We start from the raw sequence: 19,156 nt of genomic DNA, 5'->3' as shown, positions 1-19,156 counted from the left end.
AGTCGTACTAAATAAGCATTCCACCTTGGCTCACTTGATCTCCACGCATTACTGAGGTAGCTCTTACTAAGGGTAAAAGTTGTTTTCATGAAATTGAAGGATTTTTCTGAATATTAACAGTCCATAATGGAACACTTGCAACACACCCACCCATTTAATAAGCCACATAGGGACAGAGACCGTCTTCTCTCTCTTTCTCTCTCTCTCTCTCTTCACATAGTAGGCTAAATTTGAATCAGAGCAAACAAAGGATTACAGAAAAATTGTTTCTGAGACGTAGGAAGCAGGGCTTAAAGTACTTAGAATATAATAAAAAAGGAAAGGCAACATAAGAGGTAACGTGACTCCAGAGTGCCTCAGGTAGGGAATTGAGGAATGTGGGAGCACCAGAAATGTGAGATGAGGGCCTCCCGGATGTCTTTGCGGCCCCTCTCCAGTGCCTTGCCCGCTAGTGGGCTCACAGCCAGTGTTACTGGTTAGTTACCCGAGCGCTCTTCTACAAGTTTGAGCTGCAGCATAGCACAGAGGAGCAACGGGAGGAGGTGAGGAGGCACTGCGAAAACGCGGAGCCACGGCATGGGGAGATGCGGTGTGCTGTGTCCAAGGACATCGCCCACTGGCAGAGGAAGATTGGGGAGATCCTAGTGCTGGTGGCAGCCCACATCAAGAACACCTTCTGACCCCCTGGTGCCTGTAGGGTGCGGCCCTCGGGTTAGCACATAGAGGAGCGTGTGGTGGTGACAAGAGGGATGAAAGGGGCCCTGAGCCATCCATCCATCCTGCTCTTTAATTAAAGATTTTCCAGATAGCTTGAAAAAGAAAAGTAGGTAGGATGCACAAGTAGGATGCACCTGTGAAGTCTTCATATATATTTTTAATTTTGTTTTTATTTGAGAGAGCGAGAGAGATAGAGCATGAGCAGGGGAGTGGGGCAGAGGGAGAGAGCTTATGCAGGCTCCATGCTCAGCACGAAGCCTGAAGCCGGTTTCGACCCCACGACCCTCGCACAGTGACCTGAGCCAAAATCAAGAGTTGGATGCTCACCTGACTGAGCCACCCAGGCACCCTGTAGTCTTTATAATTTTTAAATCAGTTGTGTTTTCTTTTTCTGATTGTAGCTGGTGCTCAAGATCGGGTAGGTTGGGCGTTTGGCCTGGGATTGGAAAGACTGGCCATGATCCTCTATGACATCCCTGATATCCGCCTCTTCTGGAGTGAGGATGAGCGTTTCCTGAAGCAGTTCCGCGTGTCAGAGATCAACCAGAAGGTGAAATTTCAGGTAACATGACTTGCAAGAATCAAATATTAATAATAATGATGATTTTTAAGAAGTGAAGGGGTTGCACCCTTGAAACTTGTTGAACTTAAAAATAATGTGAGTTTGAAAAGAAGTTTTAAATAGAGGTCCATAAACACAGAAATACAACCATCAGAAGTTGTATTCAGAAAAGAAAGAGATTTTCCAAACCTTTAGTCTGAGCAAAGAACCAACTTTGGGCTTTGTTAATGACCATTTTATCATTATGAAATAGCCATCTTAAAGTTTAGTTTTTCTGATACCAGTAGAGACACACAAGCTTTCTTGTGATTAGTGTTTGCAATGTGTGTCTTTTTCATCCTTTTATTTTCACTCTATGTCCTTAAAAATGTCTCTTGAACACTGCATAGAGATGGGTCTTTTTATTTAATTGGAGTGTTGAATACATCTTACATTTACTGTAATTACATGGGATATTTTTGAGCTTAATTCTGTCATTTTTTATTTCTTCCCTCATCTTCCCCTTCTCTTCTTCATTTCTTTATTCGGAAACTTAGGATTTATGCTTTTTGGTTTGTTTGTTCTCACATTCCATTTTATTACTCCTGTTACTATTTTGTTTCACCACTCTGTATTATTTTTAAGTGGCTATTCTAGATTACAATATGTATAATTAATGCATCACCCTTTACCATTGGGTAGCTATTACACGACTTCGTGAGACATTAAACATCCTTCAAACAGTGTCATTTTGTTTACTTCTCCTGATTTTTATGTTATTATTGTTATTTTATTTCTCCATGTATTATAATCCCACAGTATGTCGCTCTATTTGCTTCAAATAGCCAGTTGTCTTTTTAAAGAGATTTAAAACAATGTTGTTTTATATCTCCCTTGATACTTACCCCACTGATCATTCCTGTCCGCCAATCTTGGTTTTTCTCTGTGATCATTTCCTTTCGGTCTGGAGGACTTCCGTCAATATTTCCTGTAATGCACCATGAATGTGCTCAGTTTGGTTGTTTGGAAATGCCTTTATTTCACTTTTACTTTTTAGGAATATTTTCTTTGAATATAGGTGTCTAGGTTGCCAGTTTGTATGCACGTATGTGTGTGTGTGTGTGTGTGTGTGTGTGTGTGTCTGTCTGTCTGTCTGTGTTTTCCTTTTAGCTCTTGAAACGTCATTCTATTGTCTTTAAGTATTCTGGTTTTCAGCAGTTTGCTCTACGGGTGATTTTTCTGTTTTCCTGCTTGGGGGTTCACTGTGTCTGATTAATGTCTTTTCAGCCATCTTTGAAACCCTCATCTAATATCTTTTCCAACAATTATGCTCTATTCCTTCTTTTCTTTTCAGGCTGCAACTACGTGTGTGCCAGACCATTTGAAGTTATGCCATTGATTTTTTTCCCCTCCGTGCTTTATTTTGGATAGTTCTTATTCCCGTACCTTTGGGTTTACCAGCCTTTTCTATATTGTTCACCTAACCATTAAGCCCCTCCACTGAATTCATGTTGTACTTATCAGTTCTACAATTTCCATTTGCTTCTTTTTTAGAGTTTTTATTACTCTGGTGGATTCTTTATCTTCTCACTTATTTTGTACATTTCACCTTAAATTTTTTAGCATTTTCATAATACTTTTCGTTTTTTAATTTTTTAATATTTATTTTTGAGAGACAGAGACAGAGTGAAAGCAGGAGAGAGGCAGAAAGAGAGAGGAAGACACAGAACTTGAAGCAGGCTCTAGGCTTTTGAGCTGTCAGCACAGAGCCTGACCTGGGGCTTGAACTCACAAACAATGAGATCATGACTTGAGCTGAAGTCGGACACTTAACCAAATGAGCCACCCAGGCACCCCCATAAAAGTTATTTTTAAGTCCTGTTAATTCCATCCATTTTGTTACCTATTGTTCTCCTTTCATTCTTTTTTTTTCTTCTTAGTTATGGGTCACATTTTTCCTGCTTTTCCACGTGTCTCACGTTTTATATTGTATATAAAAGAACAGAGAAGCCGTGGGAGGTAGTTTGCATCCTCAGCAAGGCTTTTCCTCTACCCTGTCAGGCAGCTACGGTGACTAGGCCAGATCTTGTTCTAATCAGGAGTTGAACTACATTTCACACCTGCCATGCCCGTGGGGGTGAGATCCGGCCCCGCAGCAGACTTTGGGATCTGTGCACGTAAGATGCAATCTCTCTACTTGCCACCAGCGCCCAGCTTCTTCCACCACCAGTGGCTGCCACACAAAAGTATTAGGAAGGAGCACTGGCTGGCCGTCCTTTCACGTTCCAGTCCGCCTCACCCACCAGTGCTTGGTGAGACAAGTTGGCTCATTATTCCTTATTCCAGCCTGAAAGGAGGCCAGTGCATCTGGCCACTCCTCACCGGTGGGGAAAGTAACCATTAATGTCCGTCTAGCCCGTACGGGCTTCTCAGGCTTTGGAGATAGACTTCTGCTCGATTAGATGTGTGTCCAGATCTCCTCATTATCTTGTACAACAAATTCGATCTCTAAATTTATTGTTTTCTCATCGCTACAGTGGGGCCATTGGTTTTCTGTGACCTTTTGCCTCCTAACCAGAAGTGGAAAAATCTCCTATAATTTATTTACATTTTGGTTTCATCTTCAGTGGCCTTTTAAAAAAAAAAAATCCTATTTTTTTTTTTAAGTAAGCGGTTTACTTTTATCCTAGTAACAAGTCCTAGGTTAATTTGGAAAAAAGCTCCATCTCAATCATCAAAAGTAAAACCTGGCTAAGGGTGTAGGTTTTTCTCATTCAACTTTTCATTTCTCAGTCATTCATCTAATTGGTCAACACTGAGGGTGCACCAGTCAGCACCGTACAGAGCAGTGTGCCCAGCTATGGCCGGACACACACAGGTGACCAACATAGATGCTGCCGTACGTGAGTGGCTTAGGCCCAGTCTTAAGGACACTTTAACTGTCATCTCTTAGGAGACACCAAGATACCCAGGAATAGACTATGGGTTTCTTGTATTACATGTCATTTTTTGTGATTTCTTCTGCTTTCAGATTTCAAAATCAATGTGTGTATACTTGCACTATTATATAATTTAAATGGCTGTCTTTGTGTAATAAACTTAAGAACTTCTGATGAGCAGTTCGGATTTGATCACTGAAAAATATAAAATACTTTGTAAATTATAGATCACAGAGAGCTATTTCCTAATTATTCATTTGTAATTAGTATTTATTAATTATATTTTGTTAGCTCCCTATTGCTGGCATAACAAATTACCACAAACATAGCAGCTAAAACAGCATCTTTTATTTTTTTTATAGTTCCAGAGGTCAGAAATATTGAATCAGTCTGAGATTGGGCTAGAGCAAAGGTGTCCGTGGGGCTGGTTCCTCTGGCGGCTCGGGGCGGGGGGTCGGGGAGGTCTGTTTCCTTGCCTGTGAAAGTTGGTAGGGCTGTTCTCTTTCTTAGATCATGGCCTCCTCCCACATTGCTTTTCCCCTCTCCTTCCCTCTCTGGTCACATTACCTCTGAAATTTTGTCTTCCTCTTACAAGAAAAGGGCCCTTTTGATTACCTGGAGTCCACCAAGATCATTCAAGATAATCTCCACACCCCAAGATCCTTTCTTAATCACATCTGTTAAGTTCTTTTTTTTAATGTTTGTTTATTTATTTTGAGAGAGCGAGCACACACAGGGGACGGGCAGACAGAGAGCGAGAAAGAGAATCCCAAACAGGCTTCGGCACTGTCAGCACAGAGCCCAATGTGGGACTCGAACTCTGGAACTGTGAAATCATGACCTGAGCCAAAATCAAGAGTCAGATGCTTAACCAACTGAGCTACCCAGAGCACCTGTAAATTTGTTTTTGAATGTAAGGTAACATGTTCCCAGGGATTGGGACATGGGCTTCTTTGAGGAACCATTATTCAGCTTACTATGTATATACCTTTATATATTCCATTTTCATCATGGCAGGTATAATAGAGCAGACTTTGTGGTTAGATATGAGTAATGCAGACAGTACCAGAATGTTAGCATTTTACCTATTGGTGTAGAAGAGTCATGTTTATATATATGAGAGGAATGAGATGCCTTTTGTCACTTAATACTTTTTATCTGTCTTAAGAAGAATATTTAACATGATCATAAAACTGTGCAAGACTCTTCCCCCGAGGGGAGGGGAGGGATCACGGGGAGAAAGTCTGCTGGAAGCTGTTGAGTGTGTATTTTCTCTGGCTGGGAAATCTGGGAGCCATCTGGGAATTGTATTGTGCAGGGCTGGCAGGAGGCAGAAGTTCCTTTTCTTCCATCTCCCTTCAGGCCATCCAGCATCATATTTTAGGCTCTTGGCTTCTCTGGCTTCTTCCTCTGCATAGTCTCCATGGTCTTATAAATCCATCTATCCATCTTGCTGTGATGGCTCTCTTCTAAGGGCTAGTGTTGGTCTGATTTGTATGACCCCGAGGTCTCCTCTGTGCCACTCTTCCCTGAATACCTTCAAACCATTGTGTGTGTCTAGTAAGTAAGAAACTCAAGTTATAATGTGATTTTGATATTTGGTTTCTGTTTTACATGGTTTGAGTTACGTGCTGTTGTTGCTCTCTTTCCCCAGTCTGGATCAGTGCTTGGAGTACATGGACGAACAAGCTGGTAGTTTTTTTGTACAAGCGTCTTCTCATTCTGTCCTCACAAGAGGTCTCTGTCCCATGCTCCAGCTCCCCTTGCTGGGCCAACTCCGGGACTTGGGCTGTGTTTGTGTACACACCTGCCAACGCCTCAAGGTGAAATTTGCCGTTTCAGTGTACAGAGCCGAAAAGTCAGCAAGCCTAGTTATGTTCATCCTTTGAGTATTCTTCAGACAGCCCTAAGTTATGAATTCAGTACTTAGTCCTCTGCAGAGTAATTCTTGTTATTGAAAATTATTCATTAATCAGCATTGTAAATGTTTATTTACCTATGTTCCTTAAATAGTGTTAGTTCTGCATGTGCCCATAGTTGCTGGCAAGGTCAGTCCCTATTTGATAAAATAATTCAACAATGTTGGTTGTTAGGTTTCCACCCAGTTGAGGAGTTTTATTGGCTCTCTTCTGTGGGCACCGGCCGTTGTAATCCTGAATGCAGCCGGCACAGGGGAGAATGGTGGGCTGCTGCGTGCCAGCCTGTCACGCCACCCTGCGCACTCTTTGTAAGAGCTAACAACGTCACACTCAGTGCTTAACACTCATTGAGGCCTTCCTCTGTGTCCATTATTCTAAAGACTTTCTGTGCCTTCATTTAGTCCTCTTAACACTCTGAGCTTAGATACTGTTGTTCTTCCCACTTTACAGATGAGAAAACGATAGTTGAGGGGTCGCTGTGTGTTATGTGTTAGCACATGTTTCTTCAGGGCTTCGAAGAGCCAGTTCCTAAAGTTCCAACCTGAATATAAAATCCATAGGTTGAGTCTTCACAGCCAAAGGATTTAAGTTTTTCTAACAGATCCAAAGATTGGTGTATAGTTTAGAGAAAAATAAAGCACTGAGTAAATTACCCAGGTTATTAGCTTACTGGTAGCCAGCTGCTTGTGTTAATGCTTCTCAAACTTCAGTGTTCAGACGAATCACCCAAGGATCTTATTAAAGCTCAGATTCTGATTTAGTACGGCAACATGGAGCCTGAGAGTCTGCATTTCTAACATATTACCAGACGATGCTGATGCTGGTGGTTCATGGACCACATTCTGCAACTGCGAAATGAAGGGCAAAGTCATCTCTACTTGTCAGAGCTTCAGCCTCATCTGTAAAATGAGATGATAAAGTGAGATAGTCTGACCAGGTGATTAAACTCACTTCCTCCTCTGGTGCATTCTAAATTTGGGTTTAGTATAAGTATTACAACGAATCATGATTCCTTTGCACAAAACTTTAAACTTCTCTTTCTTCTTGCCTTCAATTTTGTTCCCATAGATTTCAGTTGCAGTAATGTAACACTCGTGTTTTTATGACTTGCCAAAGGTCTTCTTCCTTCTTCCTTCCTTCTATTTTCTTCTCTCCCTTCATTCTTTCCTTCCTTCCTACTTTCCCTTCCTTTCTTTTTTTCCCTTCCCTTCTGTCTTTCCTCCCTCCTTTCTTCCTTTCTATCTCCTCTCTCTTGTTCATTCATTCATCCTTTCATTCATTGTATTTGTCAATGAGAGGAGACTGTAAATAATCTCACATGGTTTAAATGCGTATTTAAAACATTATGCTCTAGTCTGAAATTTGTTTATGTAGTTTAAGTAATTTATGAACAGAAAGTATCAGTACTTAAATTAGAAAACATAGAATCTGAGACATGAAGGATGAGCCTGGATGTATACAGAATGTGGTGCAGGCATCAGCAGGACCTTGACTGTGAAAGTCACCTCTAAAGTCAATCATGGATAGACTCCGACGGGAACATGTGTCACAGTTTGTCCTTGCTGTGCCTGTAACACCGAGTATCAGTAGGGGGTGCTGGCTTATATGAAGCCTGGGAGTTTCTAAAGGCTAAGGTCGGCCATTTTCCCTTGTTGATGTCTTCCAGCAATCAAAGCTCAGTGGCCCACATGCTGTACATTAATTTGTTAAATAGCTTATAATACTTGCCATTTGTTGAGTACTGTGTGCAGGCCAGTGGACTAAATGTTTTGCAATATTATAGCTTTCATTCATCACAATTTAATGGGGTGAGTATTATAAACTGATTTTATAGGTGATGAAACTGAGGCTTGGAACTACCAAATAACTCAACCATAAGGACTCTGGTAGTAAGTGACAGAGCTAGGATTTTGTCTGCGGCTGACTCAGCGAGCTCCTGATACCGAACTAGTGAATTGGGTTGTCCCTAGACCAGAACACTACTCTGGAATCCATAAGATGAAATTGACAGTTCTGATGTCAAGTTGTTTCCAGTCTGGAAGGAGACAGAATTATTAAAGATAATGATAAAATAATATAGAAGAATTGTAATAGAGCAGGTAGAATTTTGCTTACACTGACCTATGCATGTGGAGGCCCAAATTTTCTTCTTCCTATTTTTTAAAATCCATTTTTGCTAGTTTAATTCTCAAAATCCCTCCGTGTCTCTCCAGAATTGTATCAGGACTTGAGTCTGTGATTACTTGCTAATCTGCATGGCTTGGACCCGCTCCTAGATCTGGTTCTGCTGTCATTATCATAAATGTTGTCTGATGGAGACTTAATGCAGGATGATGCAGACTTTCCTCATTCTCTTCCCAAGTAAATCCGGCAGTGAGAATCCCCTCAGCTTTGTTGTGTTACAGTGATATTAATGGATCTCACAGTTTTCACTATTTCCATGTGCCTTTTTTCCCATCTCACATACACATAGAAATCACATAACTATTGCTCTTTTTCTAGAAAAGTGATGTTTATCCCAGAAGAAACTGCAGGCATACCTCATCTTCTTGGGCTGCATTTTATTGCAAATCACAGATATGGCATATTTTACCAAATAACGATTTGTGGCAACCTTTTGACACAGGTAAGCCTGTGTCAAACAAGTCTGTTGTCTCCATTTGTCCAGTAACATTTGCTCACTTCGTGTCTATGTGTGACATATTGGTAATTCTTGCAATATTTCAAACTTTTTCATTATCATTATGTTCCTTAGATAATCTGTGATCAGTGATCTTTGATGTTACTGATGTAAATGTTTTGGGGTTCACCAACCACACTCATATAAGATAGTGAACTTAATAAGAAAAAAATGTGTGTGTTCTGACTGCTCCACCAACCGTCTGTCTCCCTTTCCTTGGGCCTCCCTATTTCCTGAGACACAACAATATTGAAATCAGACCAATTAATCACCCTATAGTGGCCCCTGTGTGTTCAAGTAAAAAGAAGAATTGCACATCCCTCACTTTATTTTTTAATGTTTTTTTTTTTAACATTTACTTATTTTTGAGAGGCAGGGAGACCGCATAAGTGGAGGAGGGGCAGAGAGAGAGGGAGACACAGAATCCAAAGCAGGCTCCAGGCTCTGTGCTGACAGCTCAGAGCTTGAACACATGAACTATGAGATCATGACCTGAGCTGAAGTAGGAATTTTAACCGACTGAGCCACCCAGGTGCCCCATTTCCCTCACTTTAAATCAAGCGAGAAATGAGGAAGCTTAGTGAGGAAGGCGTGTTCAATGCGGAGACAGGCCAGACACTAGGCCTCTAGCCCCCAAACAGTTAGCCAAGTTGTGAATGCAAAGAAAAGTTCTTGGAGGAAATTAAAAGTGCTACTCTGGTGAATGCATGAATGATAAGAAACAAAACCCACCTGATGGCTGACAAGGAGAACGATTTAGTAATCCAGATGAAAGGCAAGGAGCCACAACATTCCCTGAAGCCAAAGCCTAATCCAGGACATGGCCCTAACTCTCTTCAATTCTGTGAAGGCTGAGTGAGGTGAACAAGCTGCAGAAGAAAAGTCTGAAGCTAGTAGAGGCTTAAGGAGAGAAGCCGTCTTCATAACATCAAAGTGCAAAGTGTACAAGCTTTCCAGAGAATCTAGCTAAGATAATTAATGAAGATGGCTACACTACACAACAGATTTTCAGTGTAGACTGAAGACCCTTCTGTTGGAGAAAGATGCCGTCTAGGACTTGCATAGCTAGAGAGGAGAAGTCAGTGCCTGCCTTGTTCAAAGCTTCAAAATACAAGCTGACTTTCTTGTTGGGGGCTAATGCGCTGGTGACTTGAAGTTGAAGCTGATGCTCATTGACGGTTCCAAAAATCCTAGCACCTTTAAGAATTAATGCTAACCTACTCTGTCTATCCTCTGTAAATGGAGCAATAGAGCCTGGATGACAGCACATCTGTTTACGACATGGTTTACTGAATATTTTAAGACCTCTCTCGAGACCTACTCTTCAGAAAGATCCTTTTCAAAATATTCCTATTCATTGACAGTGCACCTGGTCACCCAGCAGCTGTGATGGAGATGTATGATGAGATTAATGTTGTCTTCATGACTCCTAACACAGCATGCATTCTGCAGCTCATGGGTCAAGGAGTAATTTTGGCTTTCAAGTGTTGTTATTTAAGAAATACATTTTGTGGGGCACCTGGGTGCCTCAGTTGGTTAAATGTCCAACTTCAGCTCAGGTCGTGATCTCACTGTGCGTTTGAGCCCTGCCTTCAGGCTCTCTGCTATCAGCACAGAGCCTGCTCCATATCTTCTGTCCCCCTTTCTCTCTGCCCCTTCCAACTCATACTTTCTCTCTCAAAAATAAATAAACATAAAAAAATAAATACATTTAGTAAGGCTATAGCTGCAACAGTGATTCCTCTAATGGATCTGGACAAACTGTACTGAAAATGTTCTGGAAAGGATTCACCATCCCAGATACCATTAAGAGCATGCATTATTCATGGGAAAAGGTCAAAACACCGACATGAACGGAATATTGGGAGAAGTTGATTCCCACCCCCTTGGATGACTTTGGAGGGGTTCAGTACTTCAGTGGAGGACGTAACCGCAGATGGCCGAACTGTTGCAATCTTGTGATCAAACTTGAACAGATGAACAAAGAACTTACAGATGAACAAAGAAAATGGTTTCTTGAGATGGCATCTGTTCCTGGTCAAGATGCTGTGAGGACTGTTGAAATGACAACAAAGGATTTAGAATAACACATAAACTTAGTTGATAAAGCAGTTGGCAGGGTTTGGTAAGAGGGACTCCACAATTTTGAAAGAAGTTCTGTGAGTAAGACGCTATTAAATAGCATCATTAAGCTACAGAGAAACCATTTGTGAAAGGAAGAGTCAATCAATGTGGCCAACTTCATTGTTGTCTTATTCTGAGAAACTGCCACAGCCGCCTCACCTTCAGCAACCACCACCCTGTTCAATCAGTAGCCATCAACATGGAGCCAAGACCCCCCCACCAGCAAAAAGATTAAAATTCACTGAAAGCTCAGAGGATGGTTAGCAATAAAATATTTTTTAATTAGGTATATACATTGTTTTTTAAGACATAATGCTATTGCACATTTAATAGGCTACAGTATAGTATAAACATAACTTTTATAGGCACTAAGAAACCAAAAAATTTATTTGACTTGCTTTATTGTAATATTTGCTTTATTATGGGCACCCTGAACTGAATCTGTAATATCTGGGAGCTATGCTTATAATAGAGGTAGAGAAAGAAGTAGGGGGCTGACCGTCTATAGAATCTTTTGTATGTGCTCTGTAATCATCGTTGACTGCAAAATGAGGAGCGATGCAGTGAGCAAGAGAATGCACAAGTTTGTTTTGGGAATGATTATGGTGCTTATATGTAAAGTATTTGTATCAGAGCCTATCACATAGTAAGTGTTTCATCCAGGTTAACTATTATTCATATTGTTACCACCACCACTATTACTGTCACCACCACCAGTGCAACAGCTTTAGTCCTGCCCATAGTTGCCATCTTTAGCTTGCTTTGCCAACATTAGTGTTATATAACCCTACTCGTGTAATGCAAGGACGCTTCGTTGACCTGTAGTCTATGGAATCCTCTGGACTGTGGCTCCATGTCTGTATTGGAGCCTTTATCATTAGAGGCCTGTGGATTTTTTTACTGTTTTTTGCTTTTGTTAAGGCAGAGGTCTTGTGATACATTTACATATTTCAAAAACTGCTACCACAATTTTCTTTGAGATGCTTTAAAAAAAAAAAGAATGAGCTTTTCTGTTTCTTCTTCCACAGCTTTCTTGTAGGGTAGATTAGAATGATGTGTGTTTTGTGACCTTCATATGTACACACAGTCAATATCCATATTACATTTTCTTGGCTATTAACCTTGGAAATCTACAAGAACTTCCTATTTATAGATAACACATTAGACTTTAAATCTTGCCAACATCCATAAAATCAGACAAATTATGTGCAATATATTTTGGGAAATATCAGACTAGAAGAGGTTTTGGTATTTCTATCTCTGGAAACTGAAGAGTACATTAGTACTAAACAGAATCATCTAAACTGAATACTAATAGTTGATGGATCATAAAGTTAAAAGTTACAGTTTTAGTAAATACTTCATTTTATAAATATGGTGAAAATAAATATTTCTTTACATATAAATCATATATATATTTCAAACCATCACATTGTATACCTTAAATATATGTAATTTTGATTTGTCAATTATGCCTTCATAAAGCTGGTGAGAAAAATGTATAGTTTTAAAAGGAAATCATCAGAATAGAGACCAGAAACAAATGTCGTTTTGAAGGCATTGTCATAGGAAGAAAGAACATGTCAATTAAACAAGGATGAGCCACTCAATGAGTGTTTTTCCCCAGGTCTGAATACAGGGAGTAATTGTTACAGGATTGAATTAGGGATACTTCTGGCTTCGACCAAGAAAAACCCGACTCACTGCAGTTAAAATAAGAACAATAGTAGACATCCCTCAGTGATGCCAGGGCTCTGGAACCTTGAAGGATAGGGGCAAGAGCACAGAGCCTCTCCTCGTACAACAAGGTCCAGAAGCGGAAACCAGAACGCCTTTGTTTCCGTTTTTAAGTGTGAGGAGAAGTCTTCCAGAAGTCCTCGGCAGAGTCTCTTCCCCTCATTATCAAGGCAGTTGGAATGGTCTGTGATGGTAACTTGCTGTTTTCTGATATTAATACTGAGCTCCTGTCAATATGGCTTATTCTTCTGTGTTATTTCACTAACTGTGATTCCAGATGCATACAGTTAGGCCCCGTAGGCAATGCTGTCTCTTATTACCACATTCATTTCTATGAATAAACAGTTACTTATGAAATGGGAAATTTTATTTTTCATGTCAAAATTGTAGTCACTAGAAAAGCTGTTCCAGCCTCTAACCTACCCTATGCTGGCTAATGCTTGAAGTCATCCCTTAGAGTTTGATCTGGAGTCAAATGTGAAATGTTACTTTTGCCTAGAATGTGCTGTGCCTACTCTTCAAAGAACAACTGGATGGGTTCGTGGGCATGTGTGGCGATATTTCAGATTGAATATAAAAAATCGAGGTCACCATGCATATCCAGCTATGTTAACTATCTTGGCCAAAGGGGAAAAGGGCTGAAGTGCTAACCTCAAAGCCACTCAACCTAGGAATGATCCTGAGAGTTATCAGAAATATAGCAAGTGTTGATTAGAGCCCATTCAAGTGGAAAATTCAAGATCTATATTAATGTTCTGGGGACCAAATTAAATCCAAGTAACTTACCTTACTGAATTCTTAGTCAAGAAAGGTAAGTGTGCTTGTTCTATGTCTTTAATTCATCTCATCCTGTGCAATAGGGAAATCAAGTCTTTTCACTGATGCAATTAGAGGTGGGCTCTGCTCCTTTACTGGGAGGGTAAGAGGAGCATTTGGGCTCACCTGAAATGTTAGGACTTACAGTCAGCCTGTGTTTAGATAGAGACATTGAGAGTTACTTTGTGATCATATTATGGCACAGCTTTTCAAATTTTGTGCCTTTATGTTGGTGTTTTGTTATGTGTAATCTTGTGATCTTGAAAATGAAGAATGGTTAAAGTAAGCAGTAATTTATATAGTAGATAGCTTAATTATTCTTCCTCTCACTTGGCTGAGGAATGAATCAAATGTTTTCTTTCAGTATGAGGGAAGAATTTATTTTCTAACGGGCCTCCCTATGAGAGTTATAAATTACAATTATAGGCCGTAATTCACAACGAAAGATAGTGAATGATAAACACATGATCCCTGTAGAGCCTATTTGGCAGATTTTGAACTCTAGGTTAACTGCTTTTTGAGAACCAAGGAGGTATATTACTTTTATTTTTATTTGTTTTTAAAATGACAAACTCTTCTAAACATACATCTGTTCCTTGACTTGATTTGCTGGTAACATAGGACTGTGAGTCTTCTTCCAGCTGTGCTGCTGCCTGCCTCTCTCAAAATGCTAAGGTTTTACCACAGGTTCTTTTTGAGGGTGAGAGAATCAGAAGTGCAGTTGGTAACCTAGCCCTCCCCGATGACATTCTCCTTCCTGCCGTCCTCTGCAGAGGTGGCCCCTGACTTCAATATGATGTTTACCATTCTCCTGCTACATATGTAAGTTCAAAAACAGTTTGTAGGATTGTTTCAGAATGCATAATAAGGGACCAAAATAGTCAAAAAGTAGAAATTCAGAGAGATTTTAGGAGAAATTTGATGAGTAGATTCTAAAATGTGTATAGAAACACAGAGGACCAGGAATAATAGCCAGACAACCAAAGTGAAAGCCTTTGCTTAATGTGATGTCAAGTTCTTTTAAAAGCTACAGTGATTCAGAGGGTGACACTCAGGCAGGGTAGATAGAGGCCCCCAGAATGCAGCGAGGAGCCCAGAAATACACCTCTTCTGTGGGACAGACAGACCAGAGGAGCCTTTTGTGCAAGAGGAGCAGGGATGATTGAGTGTCCACATGAAAAGCATGGAACTTGATCCCATGTTCTTAATTATCAAAAAGTGACTTCCAGGGGATTTGCAAAGCTAAATGCTAAAAGCAGTGTGCTAGCTGACTGACTGAAATCGTCATTTTACCAGGAGATTCTGTTTCTCACTGGAGTAGATTGAATTGGGGAGATTGAGCTAAATGAACTATCGTAATGTAAAACTAAAAACAAATCCAATGTATGATCTCAAAAGTTTTGAAATGTGTATTTATGTAAAGTGGTTGCTGTTAGTTTTTTCATAAAGCCTTTTATCAAATGAGATGTTTCCTTCCATTTTAAGTTTGCTAAGAGATTTCATCATAAATGACTAAAGATTTATCAATAAATGGGATATTTATATATCTTAAATACTTAGAATTATGTAAATTTATATTTCATCCATATATTGAGAAGCAATCCCATTATATTTTGGGTTTTTTCTGTTAATATAGTGACATATAGTGGTTGTTTTTTTGCACGTTAAAGACTTTTAGTCCTGAAATGAATATGATTGGAATATATTGTCTTTTTAATAGATTTCTCGATTTGATTTGCAAATATTTGTTTAGGATTCTAAATTTGTGTTGAGAGATGAAATAGGTCTATAGTTTTCTGTTTTTTATGCTCTTATCAGTTTTTGATATTAAGATTAATTATCAAACTAATTTGGAAGTGTTTTGTTTTTTTGTTTTCTATTTTTGAGAGAATATTTTGAAGATTGACATTATTTCTTTCTTATGTGTCTGATCCAATTTATCAGTGAAAGGACCCAGGCCTGGAGTTTTCTTTGTGGGAAGTTTTTAAATTTTTTTTTTAATGTTTTATTTATTTTTGATACAGAGAAAGACAGAGCACGGGAGGGGGAGGGGCAAAGAGAGAGGGAGACACAGAATCTGAAGCAGGCTCCAGGCTCTGAGCTGTCAGCACAGAGCCTGACACAGGGCTCGAACCCACAAACATGAGATCTGACCTGAGCTGAAGTCGGAGGCTTTAACTGAGCCACCCAGGTGCCCATGTGGGAAGTTTTTAACCACAGATTAAACTTCTTAACAGTTCTTAGGCTATTCGGATTTTGTTTTATTTTGCATCAGTTTTGATAAATTGTATTTTCTTCCTAGGAATGTGTTTCACATAACTTTCAAATGTATTGGCATAAAGTCCTTTGTAATATTTGGGATTTCTTCTGATCGGATGGGGGCCACCAAATGTGGGGCGCCCCTATCCGGTGGAAGCCAGCAGTGCGGGCAGTGAGAGAATTCACCCCACAAGGCACTAAGGAGATGGAAGTTTATTGAATACACGCACGGAAGTGGTGGGCGAGACAACACACAGAGACTGTCTGCCCCTGGGCAGTGGGTGGGAGCTGTAGTAAAGGAGGGAGAGAGGAGGTGTGGGGCGTATGGAATTTTCCTTCTTGGGCACCTGTGCCCTGGAGGAAGTAACCCACTAGTCAGCTAGGGCTTATGGGTATTTTGAGGTGGGTCACCTAATGGGCCTGTTGTTTTCAGCCAGGGGCTGAATTCAGTCACTGTGGGCCCTTCTACCTTAGTCAGGTTTCCAGCGTTCAAGTCGGTTCCCAAAAGCAGCCTCTACATATTCTTATTATCTTGACTTAAAAAAAAAAACATTTTAATAATAATCAGGTCACAATAAGTGTGCACATCATTACCAAGTGAGATGAATTTGGTGAGCAAGCACTTGGGTTGGTGCTGGGCAGTTGGCTCAGGACAGATTGCGAAGGCCAGCAAATCCACAGGAGAAGCTTCCTTCAGGCCAGAGGACTGCAGTAACGGGTGGGTGGGGATGGAGGAGGGCCTGCTGGGGCAGGTGTTCGGTTCCTCTGTGGGGCCGGTGTTCAGTTCTGTGGTGCCCACTGCAGGCTCATGAACCCTTGCTTAGGGCAGTACAGAAATGCTCATCATCATGGAAAACCACCATTAAATTATTACACACAGACAAGGAAAAAAAATCTCGGCAGTTTTCAGCTTTTGGAGATTTCTTCTGCAATATTTCTATATGGTAAGCAGAAAACATTTTTTTCTTGACTGAAGATGGAAAAGGAAAAGGAAATTAGAATCAAATATTCTAATAAATGCCATCCACATTTGAACATTTGGGAGAGCTCTATAATGTGTGAGGAAGTGAGAAGAGAGGAGACCAAAGGTTGACTTGCATTGTTCCTTTAAAGCGTCAATAATCTAGAATATTGTGGTATGCCCTCTGAATTCTAGTGGAATGATTAAAATTCCAGCATCTCCTTTTTTAGTTTTGTGGACTTCAGTTTGCTTCTGTAGCAATGTATTTCCGTAACTTTTGCATCTTTTAAAGGTGATTCAGTTGCCCTCTTCCCAGACACTGAGGATTTCTAGTTTTATAGGGTTTCTTTTTCCTTCTCACCCAATTTCCCAATTATCACCTTGTTAGCTACATATGTGCTGCACAGAAAATTTTACTGTGCCACTTAACCTTTTAAAAGAGAAAAGATAGAATGGAGAATACACTTTGTTAATTGGCTAATTCAGCGTCCAAGAAAGTGGTCTTGATCTGGAGCTTCAGTGTGGTTGCTGAAGGGAGAAGCTGCTTGTTTTAGTAGATTCTGGAACTAGTCTGAGAAAGGCTGCCGACAGGTCCCTGGACTCGGGAGCACGTCTGCACCGTCCCTCATCGCTGGGCCTGTCCGGTTCCAGTCCACAGAGACCACGCCTGATGAGTAAACTATTCTTTCCACCAGTTTCTGCACACTTGTTTATGGAAGAGGCACCTTCATTACCATGCCACTCTGAAATAATGCTCATTTATCATCTCATCCAGTGATTAACTTTATTGCATAATATAGAAGAAACAAATAGATTCGCTGGCTGTTTGATTTGTCAGATTTCTCATGAAGATGTGCTAACTTTACACTTAAATGATTATTCATTTATTATACTTACTTTCACATACTGTATCTATTAAATGCAAGTATGCAGCCATTAGTATGTAAATTGAACTTGGACACTGAACAAATGAGGTAGAGCCTTCAACATTATTTATTAACTAATTAGTTTTATTGTAATCAGAGGAGAGCCTGTAAGAGTGTGTGCAGCTACCAGTGGAAGGCCGGCATTCATATAAACGCATGTCCGTTTCATCAAGTCTGATTTAATTCATGCCTGTTGTGTGACGTGTGGGTAGAATCCCTTTATTTCAGAATGGTTTAGATGCCTACATATTATTACATAATAATAGATAATGTGACGGGAAGATTGTTGAGTCGTACGGGAAAGCACGTAGGGGATCCTGCCCTCCAAGCCTCAGAAGTTACCAAGAGGGCGCCGTGAGACCCTGATTCGAATTCCCCGTTCGGCACTGTCAGAGATGACTGATCTGGAGCCCTCGGGTAATAACACCCCTCCATCTGACCGTCATCTGACCGCTCTCCTGGCCAACTGGCAGTTCCGACCCCAGTCGGAGTTTTCTCTCCGCCATCCGAGGAGCAGTGCCTCCGCGCCAGGCACTCGGCCTTCGATGAGTCACACTGAAAGCAGTTCCACCTCAGATTCACCTCACAGCCACATCCGGGTCATCCAGCCACTGTTCTTTTGCCTGCGCATCTCCTCTCTTGCCTGGATCCTCTGTCCTTCTGCCCTTCTGACCCCTGCATTTCTACCAATCCTCCCTCTTTGGCCTCCTCTTTACCCTGCGGCTCTTGCCCAGTCTGCCACTCTGCCTGCCTCCCCAGGCCTCACTGCTCGCTCCACCGCCCCCAGATGGAGCCTGAGGTCGGCTGCTTCCACTGTTCTCTTACCAATACCCCCCCATTTCTGCCAACCCGTATAGGCAGACCCCTATCCTATGTTAAACCCCAGATTCACCTGTTTCCTGCTTGAACATGTTTCCATGTGGAACGTGCCTTACAAAATATTAGCAGAGCGGAGCTGATTAATCCCTCTGCAAATGTCCAGTCTCTTACTGGAAGTCCTGGGTCTGTGCCACAGCCGCTTGCTCCCCTTGCCTTCAACAAATAACCTCCTTTGATCACTGGAAAAAGCAGGGCCATCTTGCATGGAATCCCTCACCTTCCCTCTTCTCCACTTCTGGTGTTTTGTTTTTTAATAGTTTCTATCCCTCCTAGGTCTACCTAGTCAGAATCTTTCAGAACAGGATCCAGAAATCTGCTTCTTAACATGCTCCCAGTGATTCCTATGTGCCCAGTCCTATGAGAACCTCTAGCCAGCGTTGTCATGATAACTACCGAACTGGTTCCCGTGACCCTGGGTTCGTCCCCTTCCTAGCCATCATCCGAGTGTCATGATGTTACTGTCTTGTTTTATCACTTTCACTGGTTTCCCATTTTTAGAGATTGGATCCTGCACTCTTTACGTGCTGTCCAGTTTGTTCACAAATTGTTCCTTCCTATCGTGTCTCCTGCCCCTGCCTCCCTTCTGCCCCCTTTCTGATATTGCATAGGACTTCTGTTCTCTGAAGTCAGTCGTTCTTCAGTTCGTTGATTCCACAAC

The 19,156-nt window shown here is 41.0% G+C and overlaps 1 protein-coding gene across 6 annotated transcripts in view; it reads left to right on the top strand.

Moving 5' to 3' along the window:
• FARS2 (phenylalanyl-tRNA synthetase 2, mitochondrial) overlaps positions 1-19,156 on the top strand; it is a 511,516-nt gene that overhangs the window by 299,978 nt on the left and 192,382 nt on the right. For all 6 annotated transcript variants that reach the window (XR_003910723.1, XM_029944535.1, XM_029944536.1 and 3 more), the window contains one exon: positions 1,119-1,279. Coding sequence is in view for 5 of the 6 variants with exons in the window: in XM_029944535.1 (XP_029800395.1) it covers positions 1,119-1,279 (161 nt within the window). In the remaining variant the exon portion in view is untranslated. The remainder of the gene's footprint in view (positions 1-1,118; positions 1,280-19,156) is intronic.

The sequence above is a fragment of the Suricata suricatta genome, chromosome 7 (genome assembly GCF_006229205.1).
Source record: "Suricata suricatta isolate VVHF042 chromosome 7, meerkat_22Aug2017_6uvM2_HiC, whole genome shotgun sequence".
NCBI lineage: Eukaryota > Metazoa > Chordata > Mammalia > Carnivora > Herpestidae > Suricata > Suricata suricatta.
This window is presented reverse-complemented; position numbering and strand designations above follow the sequence as displayed.